The sequence below is a fragment of the Macaca thibetana genome, chromosome 3 (genome assembly GCF_024542745.1).
Source record: "Macaca thibetana thibetana isolate TM-01 chromosome 3, ASM2454274v1, whole genome shotgun sequence".
NCBI lineage: Eukaryota > Metazoa > Chordata > Mammalia > Primates > Cercopithecidae > Macaca > Macaca thibetana.
This window is the reverse complement of record NC_065580.1, coordinates 21,070,184-21,093,261: the sequence shown is the minus strand read 5'-3', so window position 1 is coordinate 21,093,261 and position 23,078 is coordinate 21,070,184. Positions and strand designations below refer to the sequence as shown.

Here is a 23,078-nt window from a genome sequence, read left to right as displayed (position 1 = left end):
GAGGCACAACACCCTCTCTGCCAGGGCCTATGGAGCCTTGGCCAGTGTCCATCAGGCATCTCCAGGGCAGCAGAGATGGGCTTCTGAAGGAGGAATCCAACCAGGATTCCTTGAAATGAAAGCACTCTTGGTTCTCACTGTTCTTTCTGAACAGTGCATATTTCTGTTGCACCAGCCACTGCTACTGAGCCAAGGGAGATAACTGCAGGTAAACACTTCATTCCTGGAGCCTCCAGGACAATGAGTCCTCTGTACGGCAGCCCCACGGTGGGCATGGCCCACACAGCTGGGTCTGCTCGGCCAGGGAACTAACTGCTGAAGGCCATGAGAAGCCTCAGCGCATCACCTCCTCGTCCCTTCTTCCAATGGAGACTACCCAACGTACTATGGACGGGAAGGGCCCTCCTGAGACACAACAACTGACCCAAGAAAGATGACCTCATTCATAGCTGCCTGATACAGTATGGCTGTGTCCCCACCCAAATCTCATCTTGAATTGTAGCTCCCACAACTCCACTGTGTGGTGGGAGGGACCCAGTGGGAGATCACTGAATCATGGCGGCAGTTTCCCACATGCTGTTCTTGTGGTAGTGAATAAGCCTCATGAGAGCTGATGGTTTTATAAGGGGAAACCCCTTTTACTTGGTTCTCATTTTCTCTCTCGCCTGCCGCCTTGTAAAATGTGCCTTTCACTTTCCGCCATGATTGTGAGGCCTCCCTATCCATGTGGAACTGTGAGTCCATTACACCTCTTTTTCTTTATAAATTGCCCAGTCTCGGGTACTTTATCAGCAGCATGAAAACGGACTAATACACTGCCCTCAGAGAGGATGAGCAGCAATCAGCAGCTCTCTCCTATAGGAATACCTGAATAGCCGAGGCCACAGCAGGCGATGCCTGGTCCCCCGGCCCCGGCATGCTATTTTTTCTTCTCTCTCTCTCCTTGCCATTCCCTGTCTCTCTCCCACTCTTTCTTTCTCTTTCTGCCACATATAGCTTTTCTCTAGATGTTTCCTCTTTCCCTTTTTCTCTGCCAGTCTTGCCAAAGAGGTCCCTGGGGTTTTTAGTCTCTGTGGGCACTCTTACAGCTAAAGAATATGCTAAAATAATCCTTGTCACACTATTCCCACTACTCCTGCCACGGGTGCAGGCAGCCCAGGAAGGGAACCACATGCCTTAAATATGCAGGTGCTTGGCTAAGAAGGAGGAGTCCTAAGCGTGTTAATCAAGGTTTCTTGAATGCCATGAATATTATGGCACTTCATAGTTTAAAAACAAAACAAAACAGGAAGCAGACGAACCTAATAGGGGCTCTGTGCTGTTACATTCCCAAGAATGTACCTAAAGTACCTAAAGCCACCCTGTCCCTTTCACTTGGTAGGGGCCAAATTATTCTAATACTGTTCTCCCGTCTAAGCAGAGGGCCCTTCACAAAAGACAGAAAGAGAATGATGAGAAAAGCAAGTGAAGCAACTTAAATCTTGTCTTTCCTACCTATGAAAGAGCTACAGGGCTGGCCAGAGGCACCTCAGGATCAGATTTCTAAATATCATTTGAAATGCCGCTTTTGGGTTACTGCAAGGTCTGGGGACAACAAGCTACTTTGCCTAGAAATTGCTGCAGTCAAGGATATAGAATTTCCTTATCTCTGTTTATCCAGGATAATAAGGAAGGGCTGTCCTTTACTTTATTCTTGAAACATTTCTCCTCCAATAACCCTGGATTCAGAAGCCACTATGGGATTCATTGTTATGGTGATGACACTTCTGAACCACATCGAAGCATAAAATTAAAAGAGTAAGATGCATTTGATAGTAATAACTAGTGTTATACAAATGAAAGCAATTACTTTGAAGCAGTATATGAAGCTGCAAGGCACTACTGTCTGTCACTCAGTGCAAAGAAATAGTGTCTCGATATGGATTCTACTCAGTATTGTTAACTTTTAAAATTTAATCATGTCTTTATTGATAATAAGGCAAATAAAGGGCCAGCCCTGACTACATTGTTACAAACCAAATCCTGAGTTAGTTTCTAATGGAAAGAAGATAGCTGATATTTTCATGAGAAGTGCTCATATGTAAATATCCTCACGTTTATATACTGTAGCACATATACCTTTTTGGTGACAACTGTATAAGCCAATTTCTTATTTGTTGACCAAAGTAATGAACTGTACTTCAAAATTTGTACTGAAAGTATGAATGGGACCGGATGAGGTGCCACATGCCTATAATCCTGTCACTTTGGTGGGCCAAGGTGGGAGGGTCACTTGAGCTCAGGAGTTTCAGACCAGCCTGGGTAACACGGTGAAACTCTGTCTCTAAAGAAAATACAAAATTCAGCTTGGCATGGTGGTGCATGCCTATAGTCCCAGCTACTTGGGAGGCCAAGGTGGGAGAATCGCTTGAGCCCATGAGGTTGAGGTTGCCGCGAGCCAGGACTGCACTACTGCACTCCAGCCTGGACAACAGAATGAGACCCTGTTTCACAGAAAAAATAAATAAATAAAAAGTAGGAATGAAAAGGGAAGTGAGGGCATGACCGAAGGCACAGAAGTGAGAAGAGCAGGACCTATACAGGAGACTCTGTATAAACAAGGTGGCAGAGAGAGTTTCATTAGACTTTATGAGGCTCAGGGGTCTGCATCCGTTCCTAGCTATGGGCTTCACAGGAGAACAAAGAGAGAGAAACTCAGAAAGAAACTGACATAGAGAAAGAGAAATATAGACATATAACAACCTTGGCCAGACGTGGTGGCTTATGCCTGTAATACCAGGACTTTGGGAGGCCGAGGCAAGCAGATTGCCTAAGGCTGGGAGTTCAAGACTAGCCTGACCAACGTGGCAAAACCTCGTCTCTACTAAAAATACCAAAATTAGCTGGGTGTGGTGGCGCACACCTGTAATCCCAGCTTCTCAGGAGGCTGAGGCACAGGAATCGCTTGAACCTGGGAGGCAGAGGTTGCAGTGAGCCGAAATGGTGCCATTGCACTCCAGCCTGGGTAACAGAGTGAGACTCTGTCTCAAAAAAAAGAAAAAAGTATGACCACCTCTCAAGGACGTGTTAATTCTAGATGGATGGATGTCAAGAAGCCCAAAAAGATGCACAACTGTAAACTATGAACATGACCAAATAGAGAGGGGGCTCCTTGCAATGGCTGTCATCCAAAGTCAATGTTTACAAACAATGAATTGGCCGCATAATTAATTGTGAATTTACTTCACAAAGAGTTGAAACTAGAGTTGTTTAAAATAAGCAAGGTGCCTTTGTAGATGGTTGTTGATTTGTGGGGTTCTACAGGGTTCACACCTGGATGAGTAAGAGCTGCAGTTCTCTTGTTTGATAGTGTTTGTAGTAGCAGTCCATAAAGGTTTTGAAAAATATCACCCTGGCTAGAAGTAAAATATGGTAACACTTAGCCGAAACTTAATTAAGTGCATATATGGGAAAATAATATTTAGCTTGCAAAATTTTTATTTGGAAGCAAAATTTTTATTTTTTAAGAACAGAGCTATTTCATAAAGTCAGCTACATCTGTGGTACGAACTCATCCCAGCTCTCTCACCATATTCCCTCTCTGTAGACTCAGAGACCATCTCCACACCCAAAGGGACACAGGGAGGGCAGACAGACCTTCTTTAGGAGAGAAGTTTAGAAACTGATCCACTTCATGAGGCTCCAGCTTAATTTTAGGAATAATGGTCTGGCACGAGGAATCAACCTGGAGGAAGAATTTCAAACACAAGTTTTAAAAACCAATCACAGCCTTGAAGACACACGCAGCAGAGCTATTTGTCACCTGTGTCTTCCTCTCGGGACAGCCCTGCCTATCCTGGAGAATAGCTGAGTGTACGCAGCTTCCCTGACAGGGAGTCATTTTAGTTCTTAACCTTTTTCTCATCGCCAAACTGGGCATTACAGCTGACAGGACCCTCCGAACTTACTTGAGACCACCCTGGGTAACATAGTGAGACACCATCTCCCCCAAAAATATAAAAATTAGCCAGTCGTGATGGCGTGCACCTGTAGTTCCAGCTACTTGGGAGGCTGAGGCAGGAGAATCACTTGAGCCCGGGAATTTGAGGCTGCAGTGAGCTGTGATCATACCATTGCACTCCAGCCTAGGTAACAGAATGAGATCCTATCTCAAAAAAAAAAAAAAAAGAAAAAGAAAAGAACGCTCAGAACTCTAAAGTTGAAAGTTAAATGCTCAAGCCCAAGACTATATCAATATTCTTTTCTAAGTTTTTGTAGTACTGTAAAGGCATTTTATTACAAAATATTCTGGTACTTTTTTTGTGTGGCATCATTCTGCTAACTTTATTCTTTATACACAGTTTGGGTTAAGGAAGAACCAAACATTGCTTCCACTCCCTCTATCCTCACTCCACTTTGGGGCTTTAAAAAGCGACTAATAGTTGATACGGGTCAGGATTCCCAAGACTGCAGAATTTAGCTGTAGAGCATAACTGTGCATTTGATCTCTGAAAGAAAATAAGAGACCTTCTAAGAGGTGGTGACCTTAGCAGAATGAGGAGGGGCCAGGGGGTCTGTTATCCCAGTTCAGCCTCACACCAGCCTGGGAGTTTTCCCTGCCTGCAATGTAAAGCAGCCTGTAAATTACATATAGCCACAATGCACTTAAATCGAGTCAATCACCATGGAAAACGGGAACTAAATTTTAAAAAGTCACAGGCGTCCACCAGCTTGCCCTGGGGTAGGGACTGTGCACCAAACTACATCCTTTCTCTTATATAACTTTATTAATATTGATTATTAATAATGTTTATAATATATAATTAATATTAATAATTAATGTTATTATTAAGGCTTCTTAATGACTGATTATATCTAATCATGAAATGCCTGGTAGGGAAAGGAGAAAAGTTACCTGGCCCATACACGGGAGCAAGGCCATGCCTCCGAGCTTTGCTAGTTACATGCTTTACAATAATTCAACTAGCCCAGGCGTGTGGCTCACGCCTGTAATCCCAACACTTTGGGAGGCCGAAGTGGGCAGATCACTTGAGGTCAGGAGTTCGAGACCAACCTGGCCAACATGGTAAAACCCCATCTCTACTAAAAATACAAAAATTAGCCAGAGGTGGTGGCAGGTGCCTGTAATCCCAGCTACTCGGGAGGCTGAGGCACAAGAATCGCTGAACCCGGGAGGCGAAGGTTGCAGTGAGCTGAGATCGTGCCACTGCACTCCAGCTTGGGCGACAGAGTGAGACTTCTGTCTCAAAAAAAAAAAAAAAAAAAAGTAATAAATAAAATAACTAAAATCCTGTGGAGCAAGGAGACTAATAGAGACCCAGACAGCCTAGTCTAATAAAGAGACTCAGGTAGTTACTGAGAAAGGAATCCTAGCACACTTGCAGAGGCCTCTGTCTATAACCCTTCATCATTTACACAGATGGACTAACAAGTGAGTATGCAGTGACATTTTATGAGTCTACTGATTCAGTGTTATCTTATTCTGAAGAGGCAGACATTGTATCTTTTTTTCTTTTTTTTTTTTTTGAGACAAGTCTTGCTCTGTCGCCCAGGCTGGAGTGCAGTGGTGCAATCTCGGCTCACTGCAGCTTCCGCCTCCCAAAGTGCTGGGATTGTAGGCATGAGTCACCATGCCCAGCTGCAGGTAGACACTCTATCTTGCTCATAAGAAATAGGCCGGGCGCGGTGGCTCAAGCCTGTAATCCCAGCACTTTGGGAGGCCGAGACGGGCGGATCACGAGGTCAGGAGATCGAGACCATCCTGGCCAACACGGTGAAAACCCATCTCTACTAAAAAATACAAAAAACTAGCCAGGCGAGGTGGCGGGCGCCTGTAGTCCCAGCTACTCGGGAGGCTGAGGCAGGAGAATGGCGTGATCCCGGGAGGCGGAGCTTGCAGTGAGCTGAGATCAGGCCACTGCACTCCAGCCTGGGCGACAGAGCAAGACTCCGTCTCAAAAAAAAAAAAAAAAAGAAATCTGACTTAAGGAATGTTAATGAAGTTGTTGTTTATAACCCGAGGCTTTGAACTTAAGGGAAGCTAAGACAGGCTTCCAACACTTGCAAGAAGATGTACAAATATGATGCTGGTCCATGGCCGGACACTGGACATACCCAGAAAGAAGGTAGAGTAGAATTAAATTCTATTTGCAGTAGGCATGGAATCCAGTAAGGAAAAAATCCTGATTTCTTATGCTTTCCACGGGTAACATAATAATAAGTGTTATTATTACTATTAATATTATTATAATGTTATTAATATTGTTATTATATTCATATTATTATATGAATCAATAGGTGGGAGGTTCCGGACTTGAGTAAGGACAACTCAGCATCTCACTAGGAAAGTAAAATACTACACAGGAGCTCACATTCCCAGGAGCCACGCACTGTAAGCCACAGATTGTGTCATCACCTCAATCACTCCCTTTCCACTGCTTAAAAATCAGTGCCATAGAGAATTTTTTTTTACCATAGATATTTTCTGTGTTTTTTATTTTGTAACAGTAATCAAAGACAGACTGAAATCAGCTTACCTACTATCTTTTTCCAAACAATGGCTTTAAAGGAAGCTGGCACCAAATCAACATACCCTTATTAAATGTATACATATGTATATACACACATACAAAGTTGCATGTCCTTAAATGTACACAGCCACTAACTCCAAAAAGATTAAACACCTTATTGGAGAATGATCTACCTGTATCTTTTAATCCAACCTGTTTATACAGAAGAAAACTGAGCATACCCCAGTATTCATTTCCAGAGGAGGTTCCTCCTTTTCATACGGGGTGGAGATGGCTGTGATCGTCAGAGTGACAGACGGAACGAGTCCTGGGGGTGGTTCGTCTGTAATTGGCTCTGTCTTGATGGTTGTTGAAGGGAAGTCTGTAGACAGGTACCATTTCTCACTTTCCACCTCATCTGCAGGAAAAAGACAAGCACACATGTGAACTTGTTCAGGGCATCAGGCATAAGCAAAACAAACAACCACTGGTTTTTCTCCCCAAAAAAGCTCAGTGAAGGATTACTGAGAGTGGAATAAAAGAAAATGAAGTATGTGAGAGAAAAGATCGATAGATGTAAACAGTAAAGTAAGAATCGATACTTGTATTCACTTGCATGTGAGTGTGCCTAAAGAAACTCTGGAAGGAATCCATAGAAAAGAGAAACTGCGTTTCTCAGGAAGAAGCCTGGGTTGATGGGGAATAGAATAGGAGGGAGGATTTTGAATATGTAATGAGCTACTCTTTTTGGTTGTCAAATCATGTAAATGTGTTATCTAATCAAAAACAGATAAATAAGCAAATTTAAAAACATTAAAGAAAGAAGCAGCTGGGCACAGTGGCTCACACAAATAATCCCAGCACTTTGGGAAGCCAAGGCAAGAGAATTGCTTGAGCCCATGAGTTCAACACCAGCCTGGGCTACAATGCAAGACCCTGTCTCTACAAAAAAAAAATTTTTTTTAATTAGCTAGGTGCAGGGGTGAGCATCTGTGGTCCCAGCTACTTGGGAAGCTGAGGCAGGAGGATTGCTTAAGCCAGGAAGGCCAGGCTTCAGTGAGCCGTGATCACGTCAGTGTACTCCAGAGCCTGGGCAACAGAGTGAGACCCTGTCAAGAAAGAGAGAGAGAAAAAGGGAAGGGAGAGGGAGGGAGAGGGAGAGAGGGGGGGGAGGGAAAAAGAGCGAGGGTGAGAGTGAGAGCAAGCCAGTGAGTGAGAGAGAGAGAGAGAAGCAAGCAAATGGTTGGCAACCAAGGGGAGACGATGGGAGAGCATGGTGAGTAGGTCTCTCTCTCCTTCTGCCCAAAGGGAAGATATTTGGTTTTTTTCATATTTTTTCTTCTCACTCCATTTTTTTTGTTTGTTTTTGTTCCCTTCTGTTTTCACTGTGATCCCACCTAGGCCTTAAACCTTAACTTAGACTTCCAGAGACTTTGCTCAGCCCTTTGGGAGACTTTGGTTTGCAATAACCATCTGCCCTTTGCTGAAATGGACTAAATACTCTTCCAGAGAAAACAGCTGCATCTTGGTGAGTCTGGGTCTTGTCTGGTCTTTCCTGATCATCACCAGGCCTGGAGATAGCTAACAACCGAGAGACAAGACTAGAGAACAGACAGAGTGCCTCCGCCACTTAATGCACACTCTTCTCAGAGTCTAAGAGGTACCCTGTATTTCTTAACAAATTACTTTGGGGCTAGCGCCTCAGCACTGCCTGGAAAAGCAGGGAGGAGGGAAGGAAAGGGAAAGACGAGAGGGTTGGAAACAGCCACAGAACAAGACAAAGCAAGCTAAAGGCCACATTCCTTAGCTGATACCAGTTTTACTAAAATGAGGCTAAAATTAAGCAAAGACATGCTCCTTTACCAAAATGCTTAAACACATACACCACATTTCACATACTTAGTGACCCATGACTGTTAGGAGAGCCAAGTCGTTCACATTATAAATTTATTTTACATTTAAGAATGTGACTCCAGTTTTCTTATGAAACGGTACAATCATTCAGAACCGCTAGCAGGAAGGGAAGGGTAGATGCAGAAACTAAGAACTAAAATCTAAGATTATTAAACTTGTGTTTCATAAGCAACTTCCTTCAAGTGCAAAAACAGGTTCATATTTGAGGAAAATTATTTCCCCCCTAAATCCAGCTTATAATTGATAAATTATCCCAGCCTCAATTTATTTCCCGAGGTGAAATAAAGACGGGATGGGCAGGCCTTCTGGTGGAGGATGACGTTTTGCTTTTAGAGTGGCGCTGCTGAGTGCTATGGTGTGACGGGGATTTCCATCCTTCATGGGGTGTGGGCCATATCGTGGTGGAAGGGGAGGGAGGGGGAACAAAGGGCCTTCTGATGGCGGCCAGAGGAGGGAGACCACTCTGTACCGGACTCAGACCGTGCCCCAGCTCAGCCCAGAGAAGAAGCAACTGGACCACCAGCCAAAAGATTCTGTTGACTCTCCCCAAAGGAGTTTAGGAGCTAGAAGACACTGTCTGCTGCAAAGAACACCCACTTAGGACAGTCAGAGAAGGGTTGGGGAGCCAGAGACATCAGAGATTTCATTTTTTCCATTCAGCAATGACATGGTGATGCTTTTGCTTTTTTTGTTTTGTTTTGTTTTGAGACATTCTTGCTCTGTCACCCAGGCTGGAGTGCAGTGGCGCCATCTTGGCTCGCTGCAAGCTCCGCCTCCCAGATTCAGGAGATTCTCCTGCCTCAGCCTCCTGAATAGCTGGAATTACAGGTGTGCACCACGACACCCAGCTAATTTTTGTATTTTTAGTAGAGATGGGATTTTGCCATGTTGGTCAGGCTGGTCTTGAACTCCTGACCTCAGGTGATCGGCCTCCCAAAGTGCTGGGATTACAGGTGTCAGCCACCCTGCATAGCCATGCTTTTGCTTTTTGAAGTCAACACTTAAAGCCTGCCCACATTGAGCAATATTTATCCCTGGCAGAGGCTGGAAGAAAGACGGTAAGATGAAATATAGCCTCAGTACAGGCTGAAATGGATGGTAAGGAAGCAACCCTGAGAAAAAGGTCGCACACAATTACCAGGAAATTGTGAGATAAGCCCAGGTCCCTTGACTGTGCAGTGAAGGCGACTGTGATGAAACTTAATTCACAAGGCAAACAAAAGAAGAGGCAAAAGTTTAAAAAAAAAAAAAAAAAAGAATACAAAAAATTATAAGACAAAATGAAGATGGTTGATAGAATCAGTTCTTCCAATCTAGCGAAGCCATTCTCAAAGCATGCACATTCATAAAACAAGTCAAGACCATTTATATTCTTAATGCCCAGTGTCCTATAGCCTTCCTTACAAATGTGCAAATATCATCAGTGTTGCCTCAGGGAATGGAAACCGCAGGGCAAGCGATGGTACCTGAACTGTAAAAGGAAACTTTCTCTCTCAAAGACAACTACATTTCCAAGAGAGAAGCCCAATGAAGTGGCCTCTCCTCCCCTGAGCTTGTTTGAGGACAAACAACTGGCGCTGCTTTCGTGCTTCCACTCCAATATAGCAATTTAGTCCTTGATCCTGAGTTATAGAGAGATTTAAGGCCATCGAGCTCAAATATCTTTTTTTTTTTTTTTTTTTTTTTTTTAGACAGAGTCTTGCTGTGTCACGCAGGCTGCAGTGCAGTGGCGCGATCTCAGCTCACTGCAATCTCTGCCTCCTGGGTTCAAGCAGTTCTCCTGCCTCAGCCTCCCAAGTAGCTGAGATTACAGGTGTGTGCCACCATGCCTGGCTAATTTTTGTATTTTTTGTATTTTTAGTAGAGATGGGGTTTCACCATGTTGGCTAGGCTGGTCTCGAAATCCTGACCTCAGGTGACCCACCCGCCTCAGCCTCCCAAAGTGCTGGGATTACAGGTATGAACCACCACGTCCAGCCTATCATTTCTAGATGAGGAAAATGACACCTGGGCCTAGGTCACATGGCAAATTAGTGGCAGAACCCAGATCTCTGCACTCTGGCCAGTAATCTTCCCATTAACCCGAAAACTTTCTATGTGGATAAAGATTATGCATAAATAATGCTCACTGCGGCATTGTGTATAATGCCAAAAACTGAAAATAACCAAAACATTAAAAAGCAAGAGAAAGGTTAAGTCAATTATGGTGCATCCATACAATGGAATATTTACGCAGACATTAATATTACATGTATACAGCCTTTTTAATTACAAAGGAAAGACATAATAAAATATTAAGACAAAAACTCTCTATATAAATTTATATACTATTAAAGAAGAAAGTGACAGAGAAGAATCAAAAGAAATATGTCAAATAGTAAGCATCTCTGGATAATCGTTCAGAACATGCATGACTTTTTCTTTAAATTTTATAGTACTTCTGGATTTCCAATCTTGGGACACTATTGTCTTTGGATGAACACACAGGGACATGGCCTGCTCTACTTCATGGCTTAGGATGGTAATTATTGGATAGAGGCTCCAATTGCCCAAGGGGCCATTTAGAAGCCCTTGACTCAGTAAGAGTCAATGAGTCCCTTATTATGTAAACACGTTGCATTCCTGGCTCCAGGTCTTCCTCCTCCCTCCTTCCAGGTCTTTTGTCTTAGAATTTTGCAGTGCCCTCCTACCATGGGCTGATCCCCACCTACAGCTTGGTTCTGTGGCTTGATGTACCAATAGTATGTGAGCTTTTTAATACAAGCAGAGTTTTGGAATGTGCTTGCAGGATGGAACTAAGGTTGCTGCAGTTTTGCCATCAGCATGAGAAGAATGAGCTGGGATAATCTAGTTATCTCAGGAGAAAGATGACAGCCACAGAGAACAGTCACCCCCAGAGGAGCTGAGCCAAGACTAGCCAACTGTCAGCTGACCTCAGAGATGCCAGTGAATCTAGCTGAAACTCGCAGAACAACTCTGCTGACCCCCACGCAGAAACAGACACGTGGATTACCATAATAAATGACTGAGTGACTGCGTTTGGGGGTGGTTTGTTATGCCGCAACAGAGCTGGCCGATACAATATAGCCGAATGTATGAAAAATAAATGAAACCCATTACATTAGAATCTATTACAATAAAATTACTACATTCATTTCCAAAATAATTCCTCTGAACCATCAACTATGGATCATATCAATAAATATTTGTAGACTGGCTGATCGGACCTACTAGTTACATCATAAAATATGAAATGACTTCATATGAAGAAAGTCAGCCAGTAAGTAGTTTGGTGAGAACAGCATTCCAGTGGTAGCTGAAATGAAAGAAAAGAGCTTTTATTCTGAACTACTGGAGGTTGGCTTGTACTTTCTTACTCAATGGAAATAAATACCAAATCACAGAAAACAAAATGACAAATGTAATCTATGAAGTGAGGGTTAAGGAAGGACAGAGTCTAGGAGAAGGAGCAGAATATGTAACACAATGTTTCTCCATGACCTTATTTTTGTAGTTTTACTTTATTGGCAAAAAGAACAGTAGGGCTACCCTGGCTTAGAACTGGAATTATCCTTGGATGTCTTAGTTATTGGCTAAACTACAAACGTTAAGAGTCAGTAGACACTGTACACCCTCTAATTTCTAAAACTTGAAGCTGAGATACCGAGTGGAAAAAATAAAAATGTTCTTTCTGCATTGTGTTTATACGTCTTTTAAGTGTCATTTCAGATGAAAAACATCCCTGGTAAAGTTTAGCAGTCCACAGTGTGAAGAATAAGAACAACCCCCGCCCCCCCCATATCAGCTGATTCAAACAGCTTCCTGTCAAAGGTCAAACTGGCACATTTCCTCAGCTTCACCACTTAGCTGTCGCCAAGAAAATAAAAACAAGCCACCATCGTGGTGAGAAGCAAGTCCTTTACATCCAAAGACAAAACGGAGCAGCCATGATCAATGGGGCTAGATGCCAAGTTATCAAATCATCGAGATGGACAAAGAGACTGAAAAAGACACGAACTCAAAGCCAAGGTAACAGCAACACCAAAATGCAGGTGTTCCATCCTTTCCATATGTGCCACGTAGATAAGCACGAACGGATACAGGTTCCTAGGAAAGAAAGGAAAAAACAAACAAACCAACCAAAAACCCTAAATTGGGAGTTGGCATTATCTTGATATATAATGAAAGGAAAATAAAAACTCAGGACCCCAATCCACTATGCCAAAGGGAAAAATCAAGCTGAAAGCTGAGTCATGCAAGAAACTACCTTTCCTTTTATTCCTAAGCACAATTATAGATAAAAGGTTAAAGATCTCCACAAGTAGACACTCCATGTTGACCTTTTTTTTTCTTTTTTTCAGACAGTCTTGCTCTGTCACTGCAGCCTTGACCACCCAGGCCCAAGGGATCCTGTCACCTCAGCCTCCCAAGTAGCTGGGACTACAGGCATACGTCACCACGTCCAGCTAATTTTTTTTTTATTTATTTTTTGTAGAGAAGAGGTCTCACTGTGTTGCTGCACAGGCTGGTCTCAAACTCCTGGGCTCCAGTAATCCTCCTGCTTCGGCCACCCAAAGTGCTAGGATCACAGTCATGAGCACCCAGCTTAACATTCATCTTATCTTAATGAAAAGTGTTGATTTACTGAGCACGAGATGAATGCGTAATGGACTATTCCCCACCTGCTCCTTTTCTCTCTTGCAACATGTGGATTACCACACTCTCCCTCTTTCCTGTTCAGCCACTTTTCCTTTAAATACTGAAGTCCTCAAAGTCATCTTTGCAGAAAGGCACAGACCACAGATTATTTCTGTGATTCTGTGTTTATTTGTTCTGGGTATGTCTTTAACCTTGGCAAAGTAAACTCCTAAATTGATTGAGACCTGTATCAGATACTTTTCGGTTTACAATACACACACACACACACACACACACACACACACACTTATATACATGTGAACATAGAGAGAATGGGCATTTATTCTTAAAAAGAGAAATCAGATGACGTACTACCACTTACATGAGAAAAACACATACGCAGTTGGTCCTTGAACAACACAGGTTTGAACCGTGCGGGTCCACTCACAAGCAGATTTTTTTTAAACAAACATTGATTGAAAATACAGTATTCATAGGATGCAAAACCCAAGAACAGTGAGGGCTGACTGTACATCCATTTACTATTTACATAACATATCTAAAGTGAAAAGAAAATTGTTTAAATTAAATAAATATGCCTCATCTAAATCCTTTAGCATTTCATTTGTTTGCCCTTTGAAAATTTTCAAAGGAGTTGGCACATCTTGACCAATTTTTTAATGTAAAATTCTCTTAAAGGAAAAATATAATGGCTGGGCTCTGGAAGCTGGGGAAAGGGGCAAGAATTCAGTTAAATGTGTCAGAATCATATTAAACTACAGCCCACTACATGCTCCAATGGAAGTTAGAGGACTATCTCCCCCTGGCCCCGTTCCTGAGTATCTTAACCCTGAAATAACTTTCACTATTGAATGGCATGAAGAGGTGGTGATAATAGTAAAAATAGAAAATATTTACTACATCCTTTCTTCTTCATTGAAGAAGTTATGACTCTCATTCATGAATATCCAAAGTAACTGTAATGGCTAGATTAATGTGAACATTGCTTTCTTATACTAATCTAGCATGGCAATGGCTAGGTAGAGAAGTCATTATTTTACTATTTTTCAAAAAATAAAAAGGGGAAACATCATTATTGTTTTTATCTGTTTGGAAAAAAGTAAAAGGTAACACCAAAAACGGGGAGGAACAGCAAAATAGCGTGTATTACAAACCCAAGCTTCAGACGGAAGAGGTCAACTGGTCCTCTGCCTGTCCTCCCCAGTCACTGTCAGGTTCTCTCTTTGGCCGTGCAGGACAGAGGACCCGGTGACTCTCTCGGTAGATACACACACCTTCCTCTTCTACCCCTGAGTCTGGCTACTCTACGATGATTCAGACTGATGTTCTTGTCATCAGCTCACACTACATGTGATGAAGACACCGCTATGCACCTCATTTCTGTGATTTTCAAGTCTCGCTTCCATGGACCATGTCAACATCAAGATCTCTTCAACACTGCAAAGCAAAAACCTAAGTCATCTCTGACTCACCTCTGCCCCTTCCTCAGCATATTCGATCCTGTGCTTTTCCTGCTGCAGGTTTCATCAAATCATTTCAAAACCCATTTTTTCTTTGCCATCACGTTACATATACCTTTCCTCTTCTCCCCGGATAACTGTATCTGTGCACACCTTCCCTGTTCTCACATGGCAGCCATGAGATCTTTTGTGTTTCTTCTAAGCTCCAGAAAACGTCATCCTGTGTTTCTCAGTCCCTGCTTCCCATCAGGCAGAGATCAAACCCTAGTCCTTGCCCTCCTCCAGGCTGTCTCACTTACCCCATGTGACTTTGCCCCAGCAATGTCCGCTCACCTTTACCTCACAGACTACTGTGTTCATTCTCACCTGAGAACACAGCTCCATAAATTTAAGGTATCATAGTGAACCAGCCTATCCAGCCATCCCTTGCCACTGAGAGCCCTACTAAATTCATCAGGAGGAAGATGATTCTTATCCATGTCCCTGTAGACCTGGGACAGCCATAGTTAACGATCCTTTGTTCCACCCTTAACTACATTTGTGATGCAAAGGTAGTATTAGACCACTTCTGTATTAGCATATTTTATGCTAAGGTCTGTTGATAGTCTATATAATCTTTAGCTCTGTTCTTGTATCATCTTAGAGGATAGGGGCCATGTCTGGTTCTCTCTGAACAGCCCTCATCCAGCACCACAGAGTTTCTTCTTTAGGAAGAACACCAATATTAAAGGACAATGCAAATGCATACCTAGCATCCCAATTGAATTACACAAAGGAACATGACTGAAATACAGTAACTCATAAAGACAACCTCCATGTGGTGAGGTACAAGACTTGGTCATTCAAATGCAAGCTTTTGTTTCTCAAAGCATAAAAGTATCACAAATATTTTGCTTGGATGCTTCTGCTTTTTTTCCCTTAACCTCATTACACGTTTTTTTCTTTTTCTTTCTTCCTTTTTTTTTTTGGTGTTTCGTTGTTGTTGTTGCCTTTTTTGTAGAACAGAAAACCCTGCTTAGCGTCTGGTTCACAGCCTTAATCACAGGGAGAAATGGCTGAGTTGGATGTAGGATGTCTTTCTGCTGGTTTTGAAGCCTGCACCTACATTTCTAGGGTTGGCTCCTGTGGTTGCTGGGCCACGTGAAGTTCCTTAGCTCTAGTGTTTCAGAAGTCCACACTCAAAGTCCCCCTGAGAGAGATGACTCCTGTGGAATCTTGGAACAGTTATTTTTAACTTTTTTGGTCACAAACTCTTTTGAGAATCTAAGAAAAGATGCAATAACTCTCAAAAAATTAACAAATATAGATAGCCCAAATTTTTATATACAGTTTTAGGGGTCCACAGTCCATCTGAGGTCCGTGATAGAATGATAGGATAAGAACATCTGCGCGTGCCCTTTTTAGTTGCCCTGGGGTTCAGGTGGAGGATGGAGGGAGGAAGGGAAGGTTAGGAGAAAAAGGGCAAAGGAGGAAGAGGGAAAGAGAAGAGTTCTAGTGGGAAGGAGACGGAGAGAGGGGAAGCAGGAGGCAGAGGGAGAAAAAAGAAGAAAAACTCTAATAAATTAGGAAGGAGTTTCCACTTAACTGTGTGTCATCACTCTTTTTCCAGGCTTAGAAGCAATTGCAGAAGAACTGTATTTAATCTAAGTACAACTGGACAGGGAGAGCTGAATCCTTGGTTTTCCCAGGTATAATGAAATATTAATTCCCCATCCATCACTGAACACAAGGACTCCTAGTTTTGCTTAAGCTATTATCCCCATACAGCAGACAAAGAATATTAAATTTAAGGTATACAGCTGTCTATACATGCTACATATTTATGTATTGCCTAAAAAAAACCATCCTTCTCCATCAGGGTGTTATCTGCTCTAACAGAGCACTTGGATTTGGGAGAAATACTCGTGGATTGATTCCCCCACCCCACGGATCGCCACCTTAAGGGGGATGCAAACTGGGGTTCACATGAATAAAATAATTATGTTCCCAAACATCTGCCCATCCACACAACTCAGAAAAATAGATCCAGACAAAGCTTTGCTGGGCAAGTTCCCCATCCACTCATCCACACTGCTTCACTCTGATTTCACACATCTTAAATGACTAGTATCCTCACAAAAAAGTTGGTGACCAAAAAAAAGCCTCCTGAGTAGCTAGGACTACAGGCACCTGCCACCATGCCCAGCTAATTTCTTTTGTATTTTTATTAGAGACAGGGTTTCACCATGTTAGCCAGGATGGTCTCAATCTCCTGACCTCATGATCCGCCCATCTTGGCCTCCCAAAGTGTATCCCGTGTTTGCTGTCTCAGAAAAGTGCTTTTGCTGGCCTGGGAAAGTGACTTTTACTCAGGGAAGACATTGGTACTTCAAAAAAGATGAGCTGTGGATCAGAAACCCTTTGTAAAATACATCTGACCCACCGTGCCTGTTCTCAGCAAATTACCAGCATGGCCTGTCACAGCCTAAGGGCTATAAAGAAAACAAAGCCCCAGCTGGGGGAACTGAATGGTGAATGCTTTGGCCTCACAATAAAAGGCCATCTCATGCCATTTAGAATGGCGATCATTAAAAAGTCAGGAAACAACAGATGCTGGTGAGGATGCAGAGAAACGGGAACACTTTTACACTGTTGGTGGGAGTGTAAATTAGTTCAACCATTGTGGAAGATAGTGTGGCGATTCCTCAAGGATCTAAAACCAGAAATACCATTTGACCTGCAATCCCATTAGTGGGTATGTACCCACAGGATTATAAATCATTCTACTATAAAGACACATGCACATGTATGTTTACTGCAGCACTATTTACAATAGCAAAGACTTGGAACCAACCCAAATGCCTATCAATGCTAGATTGGATAAAGAAAACGTAACACATATACACCACAGAATACTACACAGCCATAAAAAAGAATGAGTTCATGTCCTTTGCAGGGACATGGATGACGTTGAAAACCATCATCCTCAGCAAACTAACACAGGAACAGAACAGGAACCAGATGTTCTCACTCATAAGTGGGAGTTGAACAATGAGAACACATGGACACAGGGAGGGGAACATCACACACCAGACCCTGTCGGGGGGTGGGGAGCAAGGGGAGGGACAGCATTAGCACAGATCCCTAGAGGATGGGTTGATAGGTGCAGCCATCTTCAAAAGATGCTGCCATATGTACAGTGGTATAAGAACAAGAGGTCAACACTAACATCAAGAAGGTCAAGTTAGTGAGTATTCCTCACCATGTCATCCTCCTGTAAAGAAGAAGGCATATGCTGGACTGGCAGTAGGAAATGTAGTTTTAAAAATTTACAGTACTAAAATAGCTGGTTATCCCTCTAAGAAAACAAAACATAGAAAATTAAATTTAAAGCTGGGCATGGTGGCTCATGCCTGTAATCCCAGTACTTGGGGAGGCTGTGGAGGAAAAATCACTTTAGCCCAGGAGTTTGAAACCAGCCTGGGCAACATAGTGAGACCCCCATTTCTACAAAAAAATAAAAAATAAAAAAATTAGCCATGTGTGGTGGCACATGCCTGTAGCCCCAGCTACTTGGGAGGCTGAGGCTGAATGACTACATGAGAGCCCGGGAGGTCAAGGCTACAGTGAACTGAGATCATACCACTGCACTCTAGCCTGGATGACAGAGTAAGACCCTGTGTAAAAAAGAAAGAAGGAAAGAAGGAAGAGAGGAAGGAAGGAAAGTGAGGAAGGAGAGAAAATAAAGAAAGAAAGAAGGGAGGGAAAGGAAAGGAAAGGAGAGGAGAGGAGAGGAGAGGAAAGGAAAGGAAAGGAAAGGAAAGGAAAGGAAAGGAAAGGAAAGGAAAGGAAAGGAAAGGAAAGGAAAGGAAGAAGGAAGGAAGGGTGGGAGGGGAAGGGAGACAGGGAGGGAGCGAGGGGGAGGGAAGGAGGAACGGAGAGAGAAAAAGAAGAAGAAAGAAAAGAAAAGAAGGAAGGGAGGAAGGGAAGGGAGGCAGGGAGGGAGGAAGAGGGAGGCAAGGAGGAAGGGACAGAGAAAAAGAAGAAGAAAGAAAAGAAAAGAAGAAAATTACACTTAAAAGATATATATATGCCTTGGAGAGTTTGGAACAAGATACAGTTTTTACCAATTATGGGCTGTAGAGTAATGGTGAAAACATCTTAATATCTCCAAGGTCAGAAAAACTAGACCTTCAACAAATACCACACTCATGGCATTGATGATGGGCATGAAAGGGTAACCAACAAGAAAGTCTAGGAATGTCCACTAAGATCTGGGGTGGGGGACATGGGGTCAATAGAACATGATGGAAGTGGGTTAGGAGGATGCCCAAGAAGCTTCTATAGAGGAATGGTTCTTTTTCATTAAAAAAAAAAAATAAAAAAAAAAAAAAAAAAGGCATGACCCCTTGAAACAATGGACTTACTGTACTGGCAGGAATGACCAGCCAGATAGGCCGGGCTGATTTGCAAAAGGCTGTTCTGCTGCTGAAGCCACAGGACGAGAGAGTAATGACTATCCTTCAGCTACGGCAAGTCCCCAGGGGACCTGAGCAGTGTAGAGAAATGGGTCCTGTGCCTCTTTGCTTTTCCCCACAGCCCAAGCACAAGGCCTTACACACTGTAGGTATCTCACTAACAAGGGTGCTGACACCCTCTTTAAGATAATACACACTCAGCACCCTCAAGAGCTCAGAACCAAAGGGGCTAAGGTCCAGGTCTTCCTCCTCCTCTGAGTTTACCGTCATTGAAGCTGTCACTGGTGGTAACGTGGGTGAAGGGCGACTGGGCCCGAGGCTCCTCGCACAGGGAGTAGCTGTGCTCAGCCTGGATGAGAGGCGCCGGGGACGTCGGGGAAGGTTCCACCTCCATTGACACACTCTTCTCTGAGAGGAAAGGGTCATTCAGGAGCTGACCCAAGACGTTCTGGGAAAACTCATCCAGAAGTTCTGAGAAGTGCTACAAGAAACAAAGGAGGAAGAACTCAGTTTCTCTTAACCATGATGTGATAGTTACCCTACACACATATTCTAAGGCAAATTACCTCGTCCATGCTCGATATGAAGTCCCCTCTACACACACAATGTCCAGTTAGCACATGCTGTGTAGCAAACCACCCCAATGTTTAGTGGCTGAAGGTAACCATAATATTAATATATTACTTCTCACTCCTCAGTGGGTTAGGCTGGATGGGTGAGCTGATTTCATCTGGGTTCCCTGACACAGCACATTAGTGGGAAGGCTGGCTGCGAATGCGCTGGGCTGGGACCCCTGGACACCTGGGCCTCTTTCTCAAAAGGGAAGATCAGGCTGGACTTCCTCCCATGATGGCAGAAATCTTCCATGAGGGAGAAAAACCAAAGCTGAGTGGCCCCAGACATCACGTACCATTACACCCTCCACATTCTTTTGGTCAAGGCAAGGGACAAGGCCAGCTCACGCCCATGGGGCAGGAAAACAGACTCCACTGCTTGATGAGAGGAATGGCAGAGTCACAATGCAGATGAGTGTGGACGGTGCGGGGGGCATGATTCACTGGGGGTCCTTGCTGTCATGACCTACCACATTTTGCACTGATAATATTAATATGTTTAAATAAGCAATCCTCTATTTCTATAGCAGGAAGGTGCAGTTTACACTAAGGTGCCATGCCCAAAAATATTAGAGGTGGCTTCTCTCTAGTCTCCCCATGGCCTGGACTTTGTTCCTCTCTGGTTTTTCCTTAATATCCTCCCATCCTTCATCTCTAATACCATGAACTTTCCAGTCCCCATCATGCTTTGGACATAATATAGAACTAGCCCATATAAATTCCCTGGGATTCCCATACGCGCTGTGACACTGTCCCACTCTAAAGGAGCTGCAGTCCCGTCCACTCTCCCTCCTTGATGGGTCTATATTCATGGTATGAGGATCTTCCGAGCAGGGTTTCTCAACCTTGGCACTAATAACATTTTGGACTGGATTATTCGTTGTGAAGGGCAGGAGTGGGCATTGTTTTGTGCATTGCAGGATATTTAGTAGCATTCTCAGTCTCCACCCACTAGATGCCAGTAGCACTCCCCCAGTTGTGAAATCAAAAATATTTCCAGACACTGCCCAAATGTCTGTAGGTGAAAAAGTCACCCCTGGTTTAGAATCATTGCTATTGACTATATTAGAAATAATAATAACAATATAAAATAGGGCCAGGTGTGGTGGCTCATGCCTGTAATCCCAGCACTTTGGGAGGCCAAGGTGGGCAGATCACAAGGTCAGGAGTTTGAGTCCAGCCTGGCCAACATAGTGAAACCCCGTCTCTACTAAATATACAAAAAAAGAAATAGCTGGGCGTGGTGGCAGCTGCCTGTAATCCCAGCTACTAGGGAGGCTGAGGCAGGAGAATGGCGAGAACCCGGGAGGTGGAGCTTGCAGCGAGCCGAGATCGCGCCACTGCACTCCAGCCTGGGCGACAGAGCGAGACTCAGTCTCAAAAAAAATAAAAAATAAAAAAATAAAGAAGCAAAGTGAACAGCAGAGAGAAGGCCCCTGCAGGCTAGGTCCCTAAAGAGTCAGAACAGTGAAATTCACTGACATCACAAACACGGGACATGGCATTTCATCAGGACAGAATGCAGGGAAGCTACAGGACTTGGGTATGTCCTAATAGTCATGATTGTCTATGAGAACAAGAGAGAGGATCAGGGAGAGAGGTGTCTGAGTACAAATACATTTCAAACTGGAAGGTCCTTAGGAGTATTTAAGGCCACTTGCCAACTGCCTGTATCACGATTACCAGGGAAATTTGGGTTAGTCATTTCATAATGAAATATTTTAAGCATTCAGAAAGATTATACATATTATGAACAATTATGTAGTCATTCCTTTAAAAAAAAAAAACAACAAAAAACTGGGCAGGGCTAGGTGGCTCATGCCTGTAATCTCAGTACTTTGGGAGGCTGAGGCAAGAGGATCACTTGAGCCCAGGAATTTGAAACCAGCCTGGGCAACATAATGAGACACAGTCTTTACAAAAAAATACAAAAATTAGCCAGGCATGGTGGTGCATGCCTGTAGTCCTCACTACTCGAGAGGGTGAGGCAGGAAGATTCCTTGAGACCAGTAGGTCAAGACTGTAGTGAACCATGATTGTACCACTGCACTCCAGCCCAGGCGATGGAGTGAGAACCTGTCTTTAAAGAAAAGGCCAGGCATGGTGGCTCACGCCTGTAATCCCAGTACATTGGGAGGCCGAGACGGGCGGATTGCGAGGTCAGGAGATTGAGACCATCCTGGCTAACATGGTGAAACCCCATCTCTGCTAAAAATACAAAAAATTAGCTGGGTGTGGTGGCAGGCGCCTGTAGTCCCCAGATACTCAGGAGGCCGAGGCAGGAGAATGGCGTGAACCCGGGAGGCGGAGCTTGCAGTGAGGCAAGATCACACCACTGCACTCCAGCCTGGGTGACAGAGCAAGACTCCGTCTCAAAAAAAAAAAAAAAAAAAAAATTGGCCAGGCTTGCTTGGTGGCTCCTGCCGGTAATCCCAGCACTTTGGGAGGCCAAGGAAGGCGGATCACCTGAGGTCAGGAGTTTGAGGCTGGCCTGGCCAACATGGTGAAACTCCATCTCTACTAAAAATACAAAAATTAGCCGGTGGTGCACACCTATAGTCCGAGCTACTCAGGAGGCTGAGGCAGGAGAATCACTTGAACCTAGAAGGCAGAGGTTGCAGTGAGCCGAGATCACACCACTGCACTCCAGCCTAGGTAACAGAGTGAGACTCTGTCTTAAAAATAAATAAATACAATTTTTAAAAATTTAAATACAAAATTTAAAAATCTTATTTTTACATGTTTGCTGCTGTAATCTTTTTTTTGCTTTTTATTTTTCTCAAAAAATAAAACATGAAGGACTGTTAAAGCTCCCATTATTCCCTTCATCGGTCTCAAAGTTAACCATTAGCCAGACTTAGTGTTTATCTTTCCCATCCAGGTCTTTATCCTTTTACTACATATGCATGTATCTGTTATACATAGGCTTCTTTAAAACGTTAAGTAAATGGTACCATATCTCATATATCCTCTGCAATTTTCTTTTATTGAAAAAAATTTTTTAGATTTATTTATGTCTATACATGTAGCCCTATTTCATTGATTTAAACATCTGAATTCTACTCCATTGTATTTATCCATTTCCTCTTGAGGAACTCTTACATTTTCTTTACTATATGTAATATTGTAAAAAATATTCCTTAACATGAAAGGAACTTTCAAAAACACAAAAGTTTTGCTTTCAGAATGTGGTTTAAAGGCATAAATAAATAAAAACATACAAATTTGATGAGCCACCCTCATAGACTTTGACTTAGTAGGTTAAAAACATCTATATTAAAACTACCACCTAGGCCAGGTGCGGTGGCTTACACCTGTAATTCCCACACTTTGGGAGGTAGAGGTAGGCAAATGGCTTGAGCCTAGGAGTTCAAGGTCAGCCTGGACAACATGGCAAGACCCCATCTCTACAAAAAATAACAACAACAACAAAACTCACAACACCAGTCCTTCTATGGTCACCTC

The 23,078-nt window shown here is 43.3% G+C and overlaps 1 protein-coding gene across 1 annotated transcript in view; it reads right to left on the bottom strand.

The window, feature by feature from the left end:
* CREB3L2 (cAMP responsive element binding protein 3 like 2) overlaps positions 1 to 23,078 on the bottom strand; it is a 127,649-nt gene that overhangs the window by 34,504 nt on the left and 70,067 nt on the right. The window contains exons 2-4 of the mRNA XM_050785015.1: positions 19,264 to 19,480; positions 6,752 to 6,927; positions 3,637 to 3,724 (exon numbers count right to left, since the gene is read on the bottom strand). Coding sequence (XP_050640972.1) covers positions 3,637 to 3,724; positions 6,752 to 6,927; positions 19,264 to 19,480 — 481 coding nt within the window. The remainder of the gene's footprint in view (positions 1 to 3,636; positions 3,725 to 6,751; positions 6,928 to 19,263; positions 19,481 to 23,078) is intronic.